This window comes from Mesoplodon mirus (genome assembly GCF_964341445.2).
Source record: "Mesoplodon mirus genome assembly, chromosome: 18".
NCBI classification, from domain to species: Eukaryota; Metazoa; Chordata; class Mammalia; order Artiodactyla; family Ziphiidae; genus Mesoplodon; species Mesoplodon mirus.
Window position 1 is genome coordinate 47,624,744 of NC_138994.1, and position 20,697 is coordinate 47,645,440.

Genomic DNA, 20,697 nt, shown 5'->3' on the forward strand with positions numbered 1-20,697 from the left:
TCCCGGAAGGGGCAGCAGCGCTGAGGGGCAGGATGCGGGGTCCCGGAGGCGGAAGCTGGGCCGGTTGACGTGACCTCGGCCGGGGGAGTGGGGCGCGGGCGGCGGGCAGCGGTGGGCGGGGGGACGCTGGAGCCGGCAGGACTTTTTTTCGGGCACAACTCCTTGAATTTGGGGGACACAGCCCGACTTCATTTTAGAGGGGTCCTCACGAAGGTGAAAGGAGCCCTCCCGCCCCACGAGCCTCTCCATCACTACTTCGCGGAGAGAAAGACGACTCCGGACTCAACTTGCTTGCTTTTTAATAACAGAACAAGAAGAGAACACAGTGGCAGGGAGCCGGCCTGCGGGACGACAGGCCTTGGGGAACTCCTGTGAGACGGGCGGGTAGAGATGGGAGGCCAAGGGAGCCCCGTTCGTGCCTAGTTCAGAGGATGGGAGAGGAAAGTGAGAAAGGTCAGGGAAAGGGGGAATGCCTTGATGTCAGAAATGCTGGAGATTCCAGCGCCCAGAGCTAGTCGTGGGCCCTGGAGCACGTTAGCACCTTGGGCGTGGGCGGTTTCTCCTTACTCCTCAGACTGCCACTCCACCCCCCAGGGATTGTAAAGGGGGTCCCTACTGACTGTGACAGTGCTGAAGGAGGCCAGAGAGCTCGGCCGCCCGGAGAGACAAGACCCCTCCTGGCCCAGGGGACTCCAGGGAGACCAAAGCAGCTGTAAGGATGAGAAATTGAAGGGAAAAAAAGGAAGAATCAAAAAATAGGTCTCTCTCCAGATTTCCTAGTCCCCAAACCCAGGCACTCCCAAGTCTCTGGCTCTCGTCTACTTTGTTTTTGTTCCTCTCAAATCCAGCTATCCAACGTGCCTCTTGGCTCCCGCTGTCTCTCCATGCAAGACCACGCATCCACATCACCCTCCACCGCCCCACCGAGTTCCTGTTCAACCATACCTGGGCCCTGCCAGGAGCGAGGAAGTGTTCCTCTTCGCGTGGAGAGTTTGCCCTCTCCTCTTCCAGACCAGGGTGTTCGGTGGTGTTGGGGAGTCCACAGCCGTCGTCGTCAAGCACCAGGGGCGCAGGCGCAGCCCTAGAGCTGCCCCACTGGGCCTTCTTCAGTCTGTGGAGACTTCAGACTTAGGAAAGAGGTGCCTGGAGGCCAGGCTTCCTTTCTCTCCATTCTTCACCTTTCTGCCCTGAAATACTTCCTGCTGGGACCCAGGAGTGTTGTCATCTGACTTCCAACTCTCCACCCCCAATTTTCTGCTTCCCTCAGACTGAAGTATTTTCAGTTCAGGGGCTCAAGAGGTGACCTCTAGCTCTGCCCTATCCTCCAGTTGTATGGAGTGCTTTCTTGTCTTCAGTGACCTGGTTTCCACTCCTTTCGGTTCATGTGGCTCATCCCCCATCCCTTAGTTCCCTCCTTCCCATATTATAGAAATTTTGCTTCAATCTCACCAAGACCATGCCACATTCCCAAACAACCTCCAATTCCTTCAAAGCTCTCCACTTCTTCTTTAGTTCAAACCGTCCTGTCCCCATACCCTGTTTGGCTCCCAGAGCCCAAATGTCTCTCCTTACTCATTGATGATTCTCTGTCGCCTCCTTAGATCCTCCAGGTGATAAGTGACAGCCCTTACCCGGGCTGGGATGTCCCCAGATCCCTGCTGCATTCCCGCCAAATGTGGCCTCCTTCTCTTTCTTCTGCAGAGCACCTCAGGGGGTGGGAGCCCCCCAGGGGGGTACAGGCCAGGCTGGGAGCAACCAGCGGCTCTCTGTGCCAGAGAATGGGGAAAAGGAGCTAGAAGGCAGAACTGAGTCTCTCAGGGGAGCTGGGACTGAAATAGGGAGTCAGGGGTCTTGGGAAGCCCAGATCACAAAAACAGCTGTGATCTGGAAAACATGATGACTGGACTAGGAAGGAGGGCCTTGTCAGTGCACTGGCTGGGGGACACCAGAGGGAAAGGGTAATAAGGAGAGCTGGGGCTAGGATAGCAGTGGGTGCAACTTTAACCAAGAGGTGTCAAAGGGCAGAAAGTTTGTCATACCAGCAGGGGTGGGATGTACTGCTCCTCCATCCAGGTGGGGCTGTGAAGCACAAAAAGGGGGCTAAGTACAGAGAGAACACCCCCATCCATACTGTTTCTCTAACAACCTCTCCCAACCACCTATTTGGCATTAGGAGCTAAAATGTCCATCAGCTGGTGGGGCAATTATCCCCAGGCTAAAGCTTATTGCTACCATAAGGCTTTATGGTAGTTTAAAATTGTAGAGCTTCCCCTCCCTCCCTCCAGTTAATCCCCATTTTCTCCATTTCTACCCACCTGGGCCTTTGACTAAGGTTCTCCCAGAAGGTGTCTCCATAGCACTGGGTCGTCAGTCTGAGGCTCCGGGAAGGCAAGCTGGGTGGTGGAGATCGGCTGACCACACTGGAACACCTGAGGTGAGGACAAGGTAGGCTCAGGTCTGGCTCTTCCCTTACAGCATCTACTCACTCCAGGAATTTAGGAGTCTTATCTTACTACGGGACCATACAGCTGCCCAGGCTCCCTCAGACCTTGTCCTCCCTTATCCATTTTAGCTGAGGAAGGTGGTAAGGCCTTTGATTTGAAAGGAGATTGGAGCTGGAGTGAGCATGGTGATTAGCAACTGTTTGAGCTTCAGATCTCACTGAATCTCAAACGAGTACACCTCACAACCAGGGAACATCATATTGAGCAAGCAGGGCTGTCAAAGACGAAGGCCCCCACTACTCAAGTGATGCGACAGGTTCCTTTTAGTCAATGCAAGTATCCAGGAGAGCAGGGCCTCTGTTCACCCCTGCTTTACCTCCCCGTCTCAGAAATACTAATATCCTTTAGGTAGGGAGGGGTGTGCAAAGCTGTTTGAGAACAGTTCTCATCACTCCTAAGGCCCCCAGACTGACTGATGTCTGCTCTCCTGCTCTCTAGAAAGAGTGTCCTAGGGCTTCGTCCATCACTTTATCTTCTTTATCTCCATTCCTCCTTAGGTGATCTCACCCAGGCCATGACTTTATTTATTATCATCTTTTTTAATTGAAGTATAATTGATTTACAATGCTGTGCCAATCTCTGCTGCACAGCAAAGTGACTCAGTTATACACATTCTCTTTTTTAAATATTCTTTTCCATTATGGTTTATCACAGGATATTGAATATAATTCTCTGTGCTACACAGTAGGACCTTGTTGTTTCAGGCCATGATTTTAAACCACCAATGTGCTTACGACTCCCAAATCTGCATTTCTTGCTCTGGATCCTCCCCTGGACTCCAGACTTGCAGGTTCAACTGCCCACTCAACATCTCCTCCCTAGCCTTCCCCCATCTCGCTGAAAGGCACCCCAAATGCCCAGTTGCTAGAGCCAAAAATCTGGTATGCCTTACCTCCCTCACCTCCCATATCCAATCTATCAGCAAGTTCTGTGAGTTCTACATCTAAAATACACTAAAAAAAAAAAGAAAAAAAATCATTTTTTCTTTTGGCTGCCCCACACGGCTTGTGGGATCTCAGTTCCCCAACCAGGGATCAAACCCAGGCCCTTGGCAGTGAAAGCACGGAGTCCTAACCACTGGACTGCCCAGGAATTCCCCCATAAAATACACTCAAATTTGACTACTCACTATTTCCATTCCCATCATATTCCAGCTCATCTTCCCCTCTCTGGACTACAGAGATAGCCTCCTCCTCCATTCCCTGCTTCCATCTGAATCCCTCAATAATCTATTCTGCACAGAATAATCTTTTTTTAAATTTATTTATATTGGCTGCACCAGATCTTAGTTGCAGCATGTGGGATCTTTAGTTGCGGCATGCATGCAGGATCTAGTTCCCCCACCAGGGATCAAAATCGGGCCCCCTGCATTGGGAGCACGGAGTCTTACCCACTGGACCACCAGGGAAGTCCCAAGAATAATCTTTTTAAAATGCCTATGTGAAATGATATATGGTTTAAGATTTGCTTCAATATAGTCTGAGTAGCAGGAGGCTGAATGGGTGTATCAATAAAAAGATTATGTAATGATAATTACTGAAGCTGACTAAAAGGGATACTCCAGGTTCATGATTACTATTTTCTCTACTTCTGCAGTTGTTTGAAGTTTTCCATAATAAAAAAGTTGAAGAAAAAAAAAGGTCTGCTTATGTCATTACCTTACTAAGAACCTTTCTACTGTCCTTAGAATAAAATTCAAACTCTTTTCAATGGCCTATAAGATCCTATAGATCCTATATGATCTGGCCTCTGCCTGTCTGACTTTACTCCACTTTTCCCTTAATCACTAAGTTTCAGTTACGCTAACCTGCTTCCTGGTCCTAGAAGGCAGCAAGCTAGTTTCTTTCTTGGGCTTTTTTTTTTTTTTTTTTTTTAAACCTACTATTCCTTCTTTTGCTCCCTGGTTCTTATCAGACTGGCTCCTTCTTATTTTTCAGATCTCAATTCAAACTCACTTCCTCCTCCTCTTCCACAATCACCCTATATAAACTTGTGTCTCCAAGACAGTCTGTTTTACATTATGTTGTACGTCTATTTTATTTTTCTCGTGTACTTATTACTATTTGAAATTATATTTATTTGTATGCACATTCTATCTCCTCCCCCTAGAATGTAAGCTCTATGAGCAGGACCCCTATGTTCTAAATGCTGAATTCCCAATGCCTAATATACAGTGCCTAGAACATTGTAGTGTTCAAAAGCAATTTGCTGAATAAATTAATAAATCACCAATCCCCTGAGACCAGGCACTGAGCTTCTTGTTCCTCATTTCCTACTCCTCTTAGGGAAGAACCCAGGCATGCAATCTTCCCTCCTCCCCACTGGGTGGGGAGGACTCACGTGACAAAAGGGATAAGGTTGTCTCCATCTTTCTGCGCTTGCATGACTGGACTGGGCTGGGTGGCTGGACTGAGTCTCCTCATTGGTGCTGGTGGGATAATGGAAAATGAATCATTCACTCATGTAATGGCTGTAGGAATGAACCTGTAGCAGGTCTAGAGATTGGAAAGAAGATGTATGGGGCCAGAAAAAAAGAAAGAGAGCTGAAAAGGTATTTCAAGTACTGAACATTTCTATTAGTTGAACATACAAGTTCAAGATGGCAGACACAGGAAATGTGGATGTGGTAAAAGAGAAAAGAGAAAATAAATGTTCTGAAGCCAAATATACAGAGTAAGTGAAATTTACAGATGGCAGTGGAGTGGATTAACTGGCAACATGGGATAATGAAATGAAAAAGGGTGACAGGTGGACTAGATAGGGCAGAGGCATTTGGGGATAGTTGGTACAGAACTGGTGGCTGGGGTCAGTTAGAGAATTCAGGGTTGGTAAATAAACCAGGTATGAGGGGTTAATAAAAGGTAAGTGTGGACACAGTGGTCAGTTGGTGACAAGGAAGGAGGAGGCAGTTGGGAATGTCTATAGGTGAAGGTGAGCAGAGAGGTCAGTTACACAGAGCCAGAATTCAGGACAGCCAAAGGTGACCTGACAGCCAGTGGGGGGTTGGCAGAAAAGGCAGATAAGAATGTTAGATGAGTTAGGAGAGTGCCTGCAGGCAGCATAAATGTCAGAAAATTGGAAACTGTTGCAGGTGAATAAGTATTTATCCAAAGGCAACTGAGGATGGGCTGAGAAAGGAGTTAGGCAAAGTGAAGAATGGAGAGAGGAGTATTTAGAGCTGAGGTGGCAAATGCCATAGTTAAAATCTGGCTGAAAGGGCAGATGGGGTCTAAATTGGATGTCTTGGGCCAGAGCACGGGAAGCTGGACTAGAGGGCAGGTGGAAGATGAGGGGCATTCAGACCTCAGGTAATTGGGTCTATGTGGGTGACCCAGATCTATGAGGAGAATGGGCCTAAGGAAGCTAGAAAGAGGACTGGACAGTTGGCCCGGGGCAGCCAAGGCTGTGAGGGCAGCCTGAGCCTGACGAGGCAGCTGAGGGGTCCGGCTGGTCTGAGGAGCTGGTCAGAGCCTGGGGTTCTTGGGGGGGTAGGTCCCTGCCTGGAGGGAAGGCCAGGCCTTAGTGGGCTCAGGGGACCCTTGGTAGGTGGACTGGGGCGTGGGGAACAGTTAAGCCTGAAGGCACAATTGGGGGCCTGAGGAGTCGATGTGGCCCCCAGGTGGTGGGCCCGCGCCTGAAGGACTGCCTGAGGCCCGCGGGGGTCAGGCTGGGTAGGCAGGGGTGGCCTGGGCCTGAGAAGGCACCCAAGCCTGAGGGGACGACCCGGGCCTGCGGGGCCTGTCGAACGTGAGGGCCAGACAGGGACCCAGCGCCTGGGTGGCCGTGCCGCCGCCGACTGCATTTGGCCAGGGTACCTGCGGCAGCTGCGCGGCGAGTTCTAGAACTATACGCCGGGCGCTGAGGAGGAGCGAGGCAGCGTCGGGAGCCGAGGGCGGAGCCGGCCGGCGCCGCGCGCCTGGGGGCGGGGCCTGCGCCGAGCCACCTCCTGGGCGGGGCCCTGCGGGCGGGTCCGCCCCCTAAGCGCGCCTCGGACGGTGGCGACGTGCGCGGGTCCGGGTCCTGGGTCTCCTACCGAGGCCGGCCTCCACTTTTCCCGGCTCTCTGGGCGCTGACCACCCTTCTGAGTGCCTGCGTCCTGCTCGCCCTCCCGTGTCCGCAGCTCGGTTACCCCGTCTCCGCCCAGTGGGCCCCGCAGTCCTGGGGACATTGCCCCTTTAACAGTTGTCCGGGTCACTGCCTAGCCCTTCTCGGGACGGCGCGCGCCCGCCCGCCCAACCGCGCGCGCGCGCCCGCCGGTCCCCCGCCCCTCGCTCCCGCCCCAGCTCGTGCTGCCCGGGCGGGCGCCGGCCGCTGGCGCCGCTACTGCTGCCGCCCCCGGGGCGCGAGTCCGCCGCCCGCCGCCCGGGGACCCGGCGAGGGGCGGGGGCAGCCCCGAACCGGCCCCGGATTGCCCCCGCTCCCGTCTCACGCTTCCCGGAAAGTTTGTCCCTTTGCACTCTGCCCAGCCGCTCCGGGAGCCCCGCCGCGACGAGGTGAGAGCTGTGGGAGAGGGGGGGTGAGGGAGGGGACGCCCGCGGAGGAATGTGCCGGGCTGGGGGGCGGGGAGCCGGGGTCCCGGTTTGCACCACCCGGCGGGGGCCGGCTGGCCGCGGGAGCCGGGATCATGTGCTATTTGTCCCGCGGAGGCGCAGAGAGGTGCCAGGCCCGGGGCGGCCGTCGGTTGGCTGGACCGGAGGACACTGTCCGCATGGCCGCCCAGAAAGGCCGGGACGGGGGCCTGTGTGAAAACTGCTGGGTGAGCAAGGTGCAGGTGGCCCTAGGCCCCCTTTCGGGTCGCTCGGCCTCACCCCAGACGCGGCTACTCCCTGTACCCCACTGACCCATTACGCTGCACCAGCCGACCCCTGTACCTCTCTCCTGGTCCATTACCCCGCCATCCACCAGCAGTGCCACCTCATTCCCTGCCCTGTTAGCCACAACGGCGTTACAATTGCGTGTCTCCATCAGTGTCCTTTCCCTCCCCTGATCAGGGTCTGGGGGTCAGGGCTGTTCTTCCTGAGACAGCCTCTGTGGTTTCAGCTACTCCCTTCCTGTCCTGGGACAGACCAGCCCTCTCACCCCTCCCATGCCCTGTCCAGAAAGGCTGGTGAGGTGAGGCCCAGCAGGACAGGGGTTTGAGGCCCTTTGGGGCCACAGAAGGGGGCTCAGCATCTCTGATCTCTCTTCACAACCCTCCCACCCTGTTGTCCGTGGGTGTGGGCTGCTCAGCCTCTCCTCCCAGGGTGTGGGCACCGGATCACCCACATTCCTGGGCTCCAGACTGGCACTTTCCCCAGGGCAGTGGATGCCATAGCACTAGCCCCAGGCTGGAGCTGGGACCTGCCTGCTTCCTTTCCCTTCTCTCCCTCTTCAGGGGGACCCTACTGCTATCCTCCCTTGCCATAAACACAGGTATTCTGGATCCTCCAACAGAGGACCCTGGTGGTTGGTAGGATGGTTACAGGATGACCCCACCCTCTCCTGCCCATTGTCCTGGATCCTAAGGAGGAAGTGCTGGGGGCTGGTCAAGGGATTTGGGGCTTATAGGCAGGCCCTGTGGATCCCAGTTCTGGGCTGTACCTCCAGCCATTGGACTTTGCTCATCAGCAGTCCCTCCCTCTGTGTGGAGGTTATGGACCCTAGGTGGGAGCTGGTTTCTACTTCTCCCTGGCTGACCCTGTGGGGGAATTTTAGGGCAGGTCTTATGTTTGGGATTTTCTCGCATCTTGTTTCTCTTCTGGGCTTCCAATTTGTGCTTTTCCCCTACCTGTTTAACGTTTCTGTGTTTTCTGTCCTCTGTGTGTCCCCTTACTTTTCTTCCGTTATTTCCTTCGTAACATGACCTCAGTCTTCTTTTCTCTCTCATTTTTTTGGTGTTTGGGACTTTCTGCCTCTCCTCTCCCCGCCTCCCACCACCCTCAGTGTCTCTGCCCGTGTGTCCCTCTCTCTGAATTGCTCTGTCCAGCCTCTTTCTCTCTTCTGTCTCTGAACATTCAGTTCACTTGTGAGTGACGAGGAATAAAAATATCACCGTCCCTGCCCTTGGATTCACATTGCGTTGGACCACTCCAGAGGAACAGCCATCCTCACCTTTCCTAGCATTACCCCCCACCCCTTGTCCTTCAACCCTGGAACCCCAGACACACGTCTGGAGCCACGGGTGCCTCCTAACCACTCTTCCCCCTCAACCAGGGTTTCCCCTACAGCCCCAGCTGGCGTGGCCAGGCCCCCAGTGTAGGATGGGGCTCCTCCTACGAGGGCCGGTGGCAGCTAGAACTGATACAGCCCCCCTGGTCTGGGGCCAGGACACCAGGTAACTCTGGGGTGACATCCCAGGTCCCTGCCTGCTGGGAAAAGGCTGGGGAGAGAGGCAGGACCACCTCCAGAGTCCCTGAGCAGAGTGCCATTGGGGAGGAAGGCCAAGGAAACGGAAACTGGGTCCTTCAGGGGCTGGGTAGCCGGGGAAGGGGGTGTGGAGAGACTGGTTCCTGGGAGAAGTTGGGAGGCAATGTCTGGGTACCCCAGACATTGCCTCCCAATAGCTCTGACCTCCTCTTCTATCTCTGTCCTCCAGCTGAGGAGGGTGGGAGTATCTGGAGCCATGGCTGGCGCCTCGGTGAAAGTGGCAGTGAGGGTTCGGCCCTTCAACACCCGTGAGACCAGCCAGGATGCCAAGTGTGTGGTCAGCATGCAGGGCAGCACCACCTGTGAGTGAGTCCCAGGGGCCCGTCTGGGCACAGGCAGGGCAGCCCGGGCCCACTGTACGGGCCAGCCCTGGCGGGCCGAACCAAGAGGAGGGCTGTGCTGGGCACGGAGCAGGTGCTAATTGTAAGGAAGGAGGCTGGGACAGGCTGGCCTTTCCGTGCTCCCAGTCCCTGGGAGGGGGAATGTTGGCCTGGAGCCCTCCATTGCCCAATCCAGGGAGGCAGCCGGGAGGGGGGCGGGTCCTGGGAAGCCAAAATTAGCTTTGGTGGCTGGAGGGGGTGGGGAGTATTAAAGGGGAGAGATGAACTAGGATAGAGGTGGGGGGTGGGATGCCCGGCTTCTGAGGGCTTGTGGGGAGTGGGCAGCGGCCGGGAGTACCTGACCTTGGTCTTCGTTCCTTTGCTTTCTCAGCCATCATCAATCCCAGACAGAGCAAGGATGCCCCCAAAAGCTTCACTTTCGATTACTCCTACTGGTCACACACTTCGGTGAGGTTGTTAGGTTGGGGGAAGAGCTAAGCAAAGAGGGACGGGGGATTCAGGTCCTGGGGAGGGGGCATTGCTGGGAAATAGGACCTCCAGGGAATTGGTTGGGAAGACCAGGACCCTTGGGTGGGGGTGGGTAGGACCCTGAACTTGTGACTAGGACCAGGATGGGGGAGGCAGAATCCCTGGGATAATTTAGGGCTGGCAGGAGACTAGATAGGATCCTCAGGGATGATTAGGACCGTGATCGGGGTGGGGGCACACAAGACCTTTGGGCACCTAGATACCGAGGACAAAGTCATCTAGGGTTCCTGCTGTCCTTCTTGCCCCCCTTTTACCTAGGCCGAGGACCCCCAGTTTGCATCTCAGCAACAGGTGTATCGGGATATTGGAGAAGAGATGCTGCTCCATGCCTTTGAAGGCTACAACGTGTGCATCTTTGCCTATGGGCAGACGGGGGCTGGGAAATCCTACACCATGATGGGGCGGCAGGAGCCAGGGCAGCAGGGCATCGTGCCCCAGGTACACTCAGGGCCTGGCAGGGCGGCCAGGGCTGAAGCATCTTCAGCTGCCCCCAGGGGAGTAGGCTGGGTTCTAAGCGTTGTGGAGCAGAGACCTGGCTCTCTGAGGTTGTTAGTACTAGGGAAGGTGATGGGGGATGAGGTTGGCTCCAACCTGGACATCAGGGCCAAGAAGGCTCAGTGAGAACAGCCACACCTTTGGCGGCAGAGCGCCCAGGGTTTGAACCTTGTTTCTACCACTTGCTGCTGTCTTACCTTGTCTCGTAATTACTTGTGACTGTAGTTCTCATGTAGGCTTGTGTACCGTAGTCAAGGTGTTTACTGTAGGAAAAGCCAGTTGTGGATAACTGAAAGTTGACCATAATCTCTCTGACTGCAGCATAGTGACCTTGCATACAGGCTCTGGGCTTGCATTTTGGCTCACTGAATACTAGCCTGTGACCCTGGGCAAGTGTGAACCTCTCAGAGGTTGCTTTCCCATCTGTAAAATGGGAACGATCCCATCCCTCCCTTGGGGCTGTGGTAAGGGTTAAACAGGTTCACTTGAGACCTGGCCCGGCCTGGGTGCTGGGCGCCACAGGTGTGCCATGAACAGCAGCATCTTTGTGCTTCTCTGTGTCCCCCTCCAGCTCTGTGAGGACCTCTTCTCTCGTGTTAGTAAGAACCAGAGCGCTCAGCTATCCTATTCTGTGGAGGTAAGCCCAGGTCTTGGGAGGGGGCTGGGAGGGGAGCCACAGTGTCCCCTGGGTAGGGAGGAGGTGAGCAGAGCGATTAAGACCAAGTGCAGTCTCTGGAGTCAGGCAACCCGGGATCTGCTCTAGGCTTTACCAGTTAGTAACTGTGGCTTTGGGCAGATGATCTCTCTCTCGGCTCCTGAGCGTGTTTACCTGAAATGATAATGATCAGGGGTCCCGTCCTAGGGTTGTTGGAAGGCTCAGTGAGCTTGCACGTGTAAAATGCTTAGCAACACATAGTAAACACTCAGTGTAGGTTACCTGTATTGTATCCAGTGGAGTCCAGGTTAAGTTTCACATTGGGTATGGTTGTTAGCTTTTTTACTTTTTTAAAAAATTTATTTATTTATTATTTATCTTTGGCTGCATTGGGTCTTTGTTGCTGCACACGGCTTTCTCTAGTTGCGTCGAGCGGGTGTTATTCTTCATTGCGGTGCACGGGCTTCTCGTTGCAGTGGCTTCTCTTGTTGAGGAGCTCGGGCTCTAGGCGTGCGGGCTTCAGTAGTTGTGGCACGCGGGCTTCAGTAGTTGTGGCTCGTGGGCTCCAGAGCGCAGGCTCAGTAGTTGTGGCACACGGGCTTAGTTTGCTCCGCGGCATGTGGGATCTTCCTGGACCAGGGCTCGAACCCGTGTCCCCTGCATTGGCAGGCGGATTCTTAACCACTGCGCCACCAGGGAAGCCCACCTTTATTGCTTTTTATTTGCTTCTCCCACTCAGGTGAGCTACATGGAGATCTACTGTGAGAGGGTACGAGACCTCTTGAACCCCAAGAGTCGGGGCTCTCTGAGGGTCCGAGAGCACCCCATCCTGGGCCCCTATGTACAGGACCTGTCTAAATTGGCTGTGACCTGTTACGCAGACATTGCTGACCTCATGGACTGTGGAAATAAAGCGCGGTGAGGCAGGCGCTGATGGGGCGGAGGGCAAGGGAGACGGGGTTAGGAAGATGAGGGGCCGGCCCCACTGACCATTCCCTCCCCCCCGCCCCCCCCCGCCAGGACTGTGGCCGCCACCAACATGAATGAGACCAGCAGCCGTTCCCACGCCGTCTTCACCATTGTCTTCACACAGCGCTGCCACGATCAGCTCACTGGACTGGACTCAGAGAAAGTAGGCCCCCCCCACCCGCTGCCACCCCATCCCACCTGGTAACAGAGACAGAGATGTGATCAGCGGGCCTTGCGTCCTCCCTCCCCGTCCAGGCTTGGTTGAGTGCCTCCTCTGAGCTTCCACAGCCCCCCGTGCTTCCCCTGTCAGATCAGTGGGATAGTCTCCTTTTGCATGTTTGTTCTTCTAGCTAGCCTCCTTGGGGCAGGTCTTGGAGCCCACTGTGTGCCTTGTCCCGGCACACGGTGGGCATGTGAATATCTGTGATTGAATAAATGAAGAAACAGACAAGTAACCAAACCCTCACTGTCATCTTATGTATCCCCCTTCCGTCCCCCACTTCTGGCTTTCTCCATCCCTTACCAACTACCTAGTCCCCTTGCTGGGTGTTCCCTTGATATGCCTGCCCCACACTGACCCAGTCACCTCCTGTCTCTTTCCTCTGACCCAGGTCAGTAAGATCAGTTTGGTGGACCTTGCTGGCAGTGAGCGGGCTGACTCCTCAGGGGCCCGGGGCATGCGCCTGAAGGTGAGGGGCTTGGGAGGGTCGGACAGGGCATTGTTGGGGGCTGTGTGCAGTGGTCTCAAATTATAATGTGGGACTCTGGCTGTGGGGGGAGCGGGGGAAGGGGATCGGAGTGGGAGAAGAAGGCCTCATTCCCCATGTTCCTCTTGACAGGAAGGTGCCAACATCAATAAGTCCCTGACCACTCTAGGGAAGGTGATCTCGGCCCTTGCGGATATGGTAAGACCTGGGCGTGGGAAGAGAAGGGGCTCTGGGAAAGCGGACAAAGCGGGTGGCCCACCATAACCCCCTTCCCCTTCCGTCCCTCAGCAATCAAAGAAGCGGAAGTCGGATTTTATCCCTTACAGGGACTCTGTGCTCACCTGGCTGCTCAAGGAGAATCTGGGTGAGGGGCTTCTCCTCTCTGTCTCTCTCTGCCGACCTGCCACCAGTCCTGCCAACCCCCTTTTGATACCAGTCCCATTGACACCCCTGGAACCTCAAATCCTCCAGTGGTCCGTTGACTCTCCCCCTGATCCCCAGGGGCATCCTTTGAAGGTGTCCTGATGCTGAGATCAAGGCCACACCCTCCCTGCCAAGCCAAGGGCCTCACTGACTTGGCTACCCATGACTGCTCTCTGACCTCACACCCACCTTTGACTTCATCCTCTGCCCACTGATCTCTGACTGTCCCACAGATGTCTGATGTCTCCCTGACCTCACCCCCACTTCCTCTGACCACCAGATTTCACGATTAGCTCCACAACTCTTAGCTTTACCCTACCTTGGACAGTGACCCTATTGGACCCCTGCCTGAGCAATGAGGCCCCCTGACCCTGTGACCCAGTCTGACTTTTCTTAGGACCCTGCCCAGCTCAAGCTTTCCCCTCCTTTCCATTCATAGGTGGGAATTCACGCACAGCAATGATTGCGGCCCTGAGCCCCGCGGATATCAATTACGAGGAGACTCTTAGCACCCTGAGGTGGGGCTCTAATAGGGGTGGGGTGGGACACGAAAAGTGCCAGGAGCTCAGTGGCTGGTAGCTCAGGACCCTCCCCATGAGATAGGGTTGACCCTCAGCTCTACTGCACTATGATGAAACCTGGGAGGGAGAGGGAATTGGGCAGCAGACCAAGGTCACCCATGTCTGGGCCTCACCGGTCCCGCTCCTCCTCATCCAGGTACGCCGACCGCACCAAGCAGATTCGCTGCAATGCCATCATCAATGAGGACCCTAATGCCCGGCTGATCCGGGAGCTGCAGGAGGAGGTGGCCCGGCTGAGGGAACTGCTGATGGCCCAGGGGCTCTCCGCCTCTGCCCTGGGAGGTGGGACTCCGGGAGGGGCAGCTCAGGGAGGCTCCTTGGCCCAGCTCATCCCTCCTCATTTGCCTTTGCCCAGGCCTGGAACCAGGGAGGGACCACTGCCCAGAAAGCCCAGCAAGTGCCCCTTGACTTAGATGCAGATGTGGAGAGGGGACAGGTCACGCCTTTAGGTGTTACAGAGCTGGGAGGGACTGATCCTCCTGGGGAGAGGCAGGCAGGATTCAGAGGGACCTTGACAGGCTCCTGGAACTACTGAAACGACAGGAGCAGGAGTAAATGGCAAGTCATGCGTTTATGGTGTGAATAGTAAGTCATTAAGAATAGGCTGCTGGGCACCTGCCTTGACAGAAGTTCTTATGAAACATTGGGAACTAAATTGACCGTAAGCTTAATAATAGTCAACAGTGGACTAATTTCTGAAACGTAAGGCTCAGCCTCCTTACTGTGAAGTGGCATCTGTATTAGAGAATCTATGATCCGTGTTGGCTGTGTCCAGTGTGGACTCTGCATTCAGTCTTGGGGTCCATCCCATTGAGGAGTTGGGGTGCTAAGGGGCACGGTGGGGAGAACAAGGGTTCTTGGGAAGAGAAGGTAGACATGATGTTCGCCTCTGTACATTTGAAGGGTAGTCTTGCAAAAGAAAAAAGTAGTGTAGTCTTTCTCATCCCAGAGGGCAGAACTAGAAACAGAGCTACATGTAACATGGGGCAGATTTCAGCTAAGAAAAGTTGTCAGCTAAGAACTTTCTGATGGTACGAGTCATCCTGCAATGGAAGGAACTGGTTACCTTGTTCAGTAATGAGCTTTCCATCCCTGGAGGGGAGCAAGCAGAGACTCGGTGTCCATTTGTCAAGGCTGCAGTAGGAGGGCTCCCTGTTTTGTGGAGGTGGACCATGGGTCTTCTGCAGTCCTTCCAGGCTGGTCCCCTGTGAGACCTTCTCTGTTTCCGATCAGTTCCATCTCTCCTTGGCCTCCTCCTTTTACCTCCTTCTCCCTCCTAGGCCTGAAGGTGGATGAGGGGAGTCCTGGAGGTGCTCTGCCAGCTGTACCGTCTCCCTCTGCCCCAGCTTCGCCCTCGTCCCCCGCAGCACACAACGGGGAGCTGGAGCCATCGTTCTCCCCCAATGCCGAGCCCCAGATTGGGCCTGAGGAGGCCATGGAGAGACTGCAGGTGGGAAGCTGGAGCTGGCAAGGGGTGGGGCTCTGGGGGCTGCTGGGAAGTGCAGCACCCCTGGGAGGTGCTTGTCCCAGAATGTCCTGATCCCTGCCTGTCTTGTGCCCCCAGGAGACAGAGAAGATTATAGCTGAGCTGAATGAGACCTGGGAGGAGAAGCTACGTAAGACGGAGGCCTTGAGGATGGAGAGGTGTGAGGGTGGGGTCGACAGCTGGGGCTGACAGCTGGGGCCCTGGAAGGAGTGGGGTGGGGAGGGAAGGTCAGGCCCTGCAGGGGAGGGGTTCGTGGGTACTGGTGACAAGACCAATATTTGCCTTTCCTTTGCCTACAGAGAAGCGTTGCTGGCTGAGATGGGGGTGGCTGTCCGGGAAGATGGGGGAACCGTGGGCGTCTTCTCTCCGAAGAAGGTGAGTGAGGAGGCCTCGGAGACTCTGGATGCTGAAAGAAGAGGGTTGGGGTGGCAGGGTCATGAGTTCTACCTCTGATCTCAGGTCTCTGAATTGTCCCTCCATCACCTCTGTCCCCACTCCTGCTCCTCCTCTCTCTGTTGTCCGGCTGTCCCTGTCTTCTCCCTCCATCTAGGGACCACAGGATGCCAGGGTCTCTGCCCTTAGGGGGATTTCAAGAGCTGCTTAGAATCTAGGTATTTATAAACAGAAACCCACACACGTGCGTGTATGAGTTCATGCGTAGAATGTACCTCTGGATTCATAAGAAACTGCTTACGGTGTTTACCCCAGGGGGAAGGGAGAGGACCCTGGGAGATGGCAGGTTGGTTGGGATAGTGACTTGTCCACCGTGTGCTCTTCTGTATCATTTGGATTTTGTAACCTGTGTATGTGTTAGCTATTCAAAAACAAGCAAACAAATGCAAAAAAACCTAAAAAGTACGTTTCGAAAGGATAACTTGGGAAGACAAGACTGTAAAAGGAATAGAAGAGTAAGCGCTAACCTGTAGGATGTTGCTTGTAAACGCAGCGAGAGGTTTAAGGATGGAAGCGTCAGTGCAGCCTGGAGGTGTATGGAAACTGGTTTCCTGGAGAAGGTGGTTTGGAAAGTGGAGCCTGAAAGATGGACGGGGGTGGTGGTAGAGAGGGGCAGAGAGAGCATCGGGCCGAGCAAATGTGGGGTATTGTCGGCCGAGTGGGGCGCACCAGCACCTGTCATGTGCCCGCTGTGTAGTAAGCGCTCAGTAAGGCCTTGTGGAGAGGAAGGAAGGAAAGACGCAGGGCAGGAGTGATCAGGCTCAGTTGGAGGCAGGAATGGTATTCAAAACCTTTAGCAACCAGCACAGCACGGGGACCAACCAGTCAGAGTGGACGCTGGCTTCCGACGGCCAGCACAGCTGTAGTGGTGCACACTGGTGAAGTGGTGATGCAGAGGCCAGTTTGGGCAAAGCAGGAACTTCCAGTCCCAGCCCTGGAATGGAGCCAGCCACGCCTGTCAGGGCCGTGGTACGAAGCATCATAGGATCAGGCTCTAAGTGAGATACACCTCTTCCAGGCAGTGGGTTACTGGAAGGAGACCCCTCCGATTTTCATACGGATAAGGCGTCTGGGTGACTGGAGCAAGCAGGGACCACTGAACAGGGATCTGGACAGAGGAGAGGGGTTTGCCTGGCCTGAGGCACGGCCAGGGGCGAGAGGGCTGTCGGTGGGTGATTGAGGGTGGCAGGCAGGGCTGAGGGGTCAGGTCCAGGGCTGGGCACCCAGGGCTTTGGGATCCCCCAGAGGCGCACATCTGGGAGGAGGGACTGCAGGGGGCTCTCTGCGTGGCTTGCCAGCCACCTGGGGGTGCCAGGTACCTGCGGAGCTTCTGCCACAGCTGCAGGGCTAGGGAAAGGTAGAAAGGGATGGACAGGCTGATGGATGGGTTTTTCTTTCCTGGGGAGGCTCACACTGTGCAGGGTGCCACCTGCTAGAGCTTGGGACCAACAGGAAGGGCTTCTGTTTTGTTGTGTTCTTAGTTGTTCTTGTAAAGGTGGCACACCCCGCCGGGAACGTTTACTTCGTACAGTGAGGTGAAAAGGAAATCTCTTTCCTTCCCACCCTCGAGTTCCCCTCCCAGAGGCGAGTCCTGTTGCTGGCTCCTGATGTGTTCTTCTAGAGGTAGTCTCTGCACGTACAGGTGTGTGTTAGAATCATCCACGTACACACGCACACATCGCCCCTCTTTGCCATGGTGCTGGTTCCATACTTGACATGTTACTTTTTCACATATCAGTGTATCGCAGTTCTGTCCGTTTTGGTTATTTTTTTTCCCCACAGTGTCAGAATATTCTATTGTATAGACGTAGGATAATTTTTTTTAACCAGCTTCCTACTGATGGACATTTAGGTCGTTTCCCATTCTTTGATACTATAAACAATGTTACAGAAGATAGTCTTACTAATAGTCTGCTGTCTGTAGAACATATTCCTAGAAGTGGAGATTTGGGGTCCACCAGTAGCCAGGTAAAACTTTGATCTCTTTTGCCAGCGTGCCTCCAGAGATTTTAACCATGCCCACTTATACTCCCAAGAGCATCATACAAGAGAGCCCGTGTTCCCTCATCCTCTTCAACTTTTTGATCTTTGCCCATCTGATTGGTAAAAAAAAAAAAAGTGTCTTAGGGGAGGTAACTTCTGCATTTTCTCCAGGTGGCGAGAATGAACCCATTCTCATAAGTTTAAAAGTCACGTGGATTTCAGAGAGAAAGCTGTTAGGCTCACAGGAGAAACGGGTTTGGTGGGGGTGACTCCAGCCTAGGAAACGTCGAGTGGAGAATTGGGTCCTTGGGGCAGAAGCTCCAGTTTGTCCCGGAGAGAGCCAAGGGCCTTAGGGAAAGCCCCTTCTTTCCTGAGACCTCGCCACCAGGCCTAAGGACTTCCTAAGTCAGTAATTTTCAAACCTGGCTCAGAGCTTCCTTCATAGGGAATGGGGAGTGGGGAGCAGGACTGGACTATGGGTCCCCTGCCCCCACCTCGGCCTGAGCAGCTCTCTGCTTATCTGCTTGACGTGTTAGGCTTCTAGGTAAGGTTTCCTGTGAACAAAGGGTTCCAGGGCTGAATAAAGATTGAAAAGCACTGCCCTAAATCATGTCCCCTCTCCCGAGGGATAGATCACTTTCTGCTTCCAGGACCCATCCGTGTTTGCCATTCCCAAGCAGGCCTGACACTGCAGTGTCGGGAGGGGCGTGGTCATCCCTCAGGAGAAGAGGAAGTGTTGCAGAGTCATCGTTGGAGGGGCCGACGCACAGATATACAACGCATCCACCGTGGACATAGCCTTGGGCTTCCTGTTCAGGGGGCTCCCAGAGAAATATTTGACCTTGACTGCTGGCTGTCTTGCCCTACACCCTGTGCTCCCCTGCCTCCGTGCCTTTGTTCAGACTCTTCTTTCACCTGGAATACTCTTCCTTCTTCATGTCCACATCCTCCTCATCATCAGAGACCAGCTCCCATACTGCCTTTTCCCTGAAGCTCCCCTGACCCCCATGAGCTCCCATTGGTCTTCATTTTATTCATTTTTGTATATGAGCCCCTCCCAGAATACAGTGGGATGAATGAATGAATGAATGAATGAGCTACGTGAGGGCGTGAAAAGTTCAGGAAGTCTATTATGAGTCATGTGTTTCTCACCTGCAATGGTGTTTCCGCGCCAAGTCTTATCTCCCCAAGTTGACTCTGATTTCCTGACCAGCGGGGCAGCAGCCTCTGGGTGTGACTCATCTCTGTGTCCTGCCGGGCACCTCAGTGGCGTCTTGCACATAGAAAGGCCACGGTATATCCTTGCAGAACAGAGGCAGGGCATCTTGTGTTCGGGTGGAAGGCTTGGGAAAGCTTTGTGGAAGAAGTGGCATTTGAGACAGACCGTGAGGGACCGGAAGTGAATGATTTTGACTGGTGGAGATGGAGGTGGGGCCAGGAGGGAGGCTGTTCCAGGCGAGAGGATGGGCAGGGATGAGGCTGGCTTTTTGGAGTGAGTGCTCAGAGTCCACGGGGTGCGAGCACAGAAGGGGAGAGGGGGCCCCGGAAAGGGGCTTGGATAAGTGGGCTGGGGCCCTGCCGTAGAGGAGGCCCAGGAGTACCGGCATAAAAAGCAGACTCAGGTCAGGCAGGCGTGCGGTGCGTGGACTGGAGAGGTCTGAGCAGTCCCTTCTCGAAGTGGCAAGATATATTTTGAGGGAAGGAGTGATGAGCCCTGGGGCCAGAGGGAATACAGGGAAAGCAGAGAGGGCAGGTGGCTTCTAAGGTTTCGGGTCAGGGAGACTGGTGTGTCCAGGTGCCTGTGAAGAAATGGGGCCTGGGGAGGGGCTAGAAGGGTGGCGGCATCTTGTGTGAGAGGAGAGGGTGGGTCAGGCTGCCCCGAAGGCATTGGGGTGAGTGGGAGCAGGGGGTGGGAGAGCTCGCCCTCCGAGTGAGGGGGAGGGGCGCAGCGGGGAGCCTGCAGGGATGTCTGTGAGCGCCTTCCCTCCCTCTTGGCCGTACCCCTGGCGGCTCTCCCCTGACTGCCACCCCTTCCCCCTCAGACTCCACACCTGGTGAACCTGAATGAAGACCCCCTGATGTCTGAATGCCTGCTCTACCACATCAAAGATGGTGTCACCAGGTAGCGTTTGCTCGGCCTGTAGGGCAGCCTCTCCTTTTAGGGTGTGGTTGCATAGGGAGGGCCACGCTGGCGACTTCCTTCTCTAGTGATCTCCTGGGACCAAACCAACCCAGCGCTGGCAGGGATAGGTCCTGATCTACTGGGGCAGAGAGTGGGTGGGAGCTTGGACTGCTGCGTTCTTGGCCCCCAGCACCACTGCCTGGGCATCACTTAGTGGGACCCTCCCTTGGGGTGGGAGAGAGAAGGGAAACATAACCCTGGCCCCATGCTGTTGAGGGCAGTGCCCACATGACAGGTAACTTCACTGGCTAATGCTAATGAACCCCTGGGGCTCAGCGCCTCCAAGGTCACCTCCTGGAGTTAAAGGGGTGAGGGTGGTCCTTCTTCTTCCGACACAGGCTGTTCAGCTGTCCTTGGTGATCATCACGGGAAGGATGCAGGAACCAAGGCTGAGGGCACCCACCCCCCTCCAGGTTCCCTTCCTCCTTTGCTGTATAACAGTGAGGATGTGGGCTTTGGAGCCAGGCAGATCTAGGCTCACATCCCAGCTTCACCGCTGCCGGGCCGCATGACCTTGGGCAAGTTACTTACCTCTCTGAGCCTCAGCTTCCTCATCTGTGAAATGGGAATAATTATACTTGGCTTACTGAGTTGGTTGAACTTGTGTTCAGAAGGGGCTTGGTGTATGTATGACTGGCACATGCTCAGAAAATGTTGGCCATTGCTTCCCCAGGGTTGGCCAGGTCGATGTGGACATCAAGCTGACTGGGCAGTTCATTCGGGAGCAACACTGTCTGTTCCGGAGCATCCCTCAGCCAGATGGAGAAGGTAATGGCTAAGGGGGCGAGACTGGAGTGACCAGACAGAGAGAGAGACAGGTCCCTCACTGAATACAGAGCCCTGGCTCGGGCACTGGGAGTGCAGCCGCTGCGTGAGAGGATGTGTCCTCGCCCTGAGAGGGGGCTTTGAACTCCTGGTCAGCAGTGGGGGCCCTGCTATCTGCAGCTGCCCTCAGGGTGCAGACTCTTGTTATGAGCTGGGAGTG

The 20,697-nt window shown here is 55.0% G+C and overlaps 2 protein-coding genes across 6 annotated transcripts in view; one reads left to right on the top strand and one right to left on the bottom strand.

Annotated features, from left to right (window-relative positions):
* Positions 1-75: 75 nt before the first annotated feature.
* Positions 76-7,523, bottom strand: INCA1 (inhibitor of CDK, cyclin A1 interacting protein 1). 4 transcript variants are annotated; one of them, XM_082604060.1, is made up of 8 exons: positions 6,538-6,757; positions 6,320-6,362; positions 4,845-4,932; positions 2,316-2,429; positions 2,040-2,079; positions 1,573-1,766; positions 946-1,111; positions 76-710 (listed from the first exon to the last, which is right to left on the bottom strand). In XM_082604060.1, exons 1-8 carry the CDS (start codon positions 6,670-6,672, stop codon positions 564-566), a joined length of 927 nt encoding a protein of 308 aa, XP_082460186.1. In that variant the 5' UTR covers positions 6,673-6,757; the 3' UTR covers positions 76-563. The 4 variants fall into 4 exon arrangements, with proteins under 4 accessions (XP_082460186.1, XP_082460187.1, XP_082460189.1 ...); XM_082604061.1 differs by lacking the exons at positions 6,320-6,362; positions 6,538-6,757 and adding an exon at positions 7,376-7,523; XM_082604063.1 differs by lacking the exon at positions 6,320-6,362 and having other exon boundaries at positions 6,634-6,715.
* KIF1C (kinesin family member 1C) overlaps positions 6,801-20,697 on the top strand; it is a 22,199-nt gene continuing 8,302 nt past the window's right edge. Inside the window, exons 1-18 of one of the 2 annotated variants that reach the window (XM_082604050.1) lie at positions 6,801-6,997; positions 8,697-8,817; positions 9,079-9,211; positions 9,621-9,697; positions 10,037-10,216; positions 10,845-10,910; positions 11,668-11,846; positions 11,949-12,060; positions 12,509-12,586; positions 12,737-12,802; positions 12,893-12,968; positions 13,467-13,545; positions 13,745-13,890; positions 14,889-15,058; positions 15,173-15,252; positions 15,394-15,469; positions 19,573-19,652; positions 20,386-20,480. In XM_082604050.1, the coding sequence (XP_082460176.1) occupies positions 9,106-9,211; positions 9,621-9,697; positions 10,037-10,216; positions 10,845-10,910; positions 11,668-11,846; positions 11,949-12,060; positions 12,509-12,586; positions 12,737-12,802; positions 12,893-12,968; positions 13,467-13,545; positions 13,745-13,890; positions 14,889-15,058; positions 15,173-15,252; positions 15,394-15,469; positions 19,573-19,652; positions 20,386-20,480 (1,666 nt within the window). In that variant the 5' untranslated portion in view covers positions 6,801-6,997; positions 8,697-8,817; positions 9,079-9,105. The remainder of the gene's footprint in view (positions 6,998-8,696; positions 8,818-9,078; positions 9,212-9,620; positions 9,698-10,036; positions 10,217-10,844; positions 10,911-11,667; positions 11,847-11,948; positions 12,061-12,508; positions 12,587-12,736; positions 12,803-12,892; positions 12,969-13,466; positions 13,546-13,744; positions 13,891-14,888; positions 15,059-15,172; positions 15,253-15,393; positions 15,470-19,572; positions 19,653-20,385; positions 20,481-20,697) is intronic. The other variant, XM_082604051.1, reaches the window with a different exon arrangement.

What these genes read in the sequence shown, in the direction of transcription:
- INCA1 (XM_082604060.1), bottom strand. Translation starts at nt 6,672, where the DNA reads ATGTCCCCAGGACTGCGGGGCCCACTGGGCGGAGACGGGGTAACCGAG. An exon ending in AACCTTATCCCTTTTGTCAC is followed by an intron (nt 2,430 to 4,844) that starts GTGAGTCCTCCC and finishes TCCTCACCTCAG; the next exon opens with GTGTTCCAGTGTGGTCAGCC. An exon ending in TCGCTCCTGGCAGGGCCCAG is followed by an intron (nt 711 to 945) that starts GTATGGTTGAAC and finishes TCATCCTTACAG; the next exon opens with CTGCTTTGGTCTCCCTGGAG.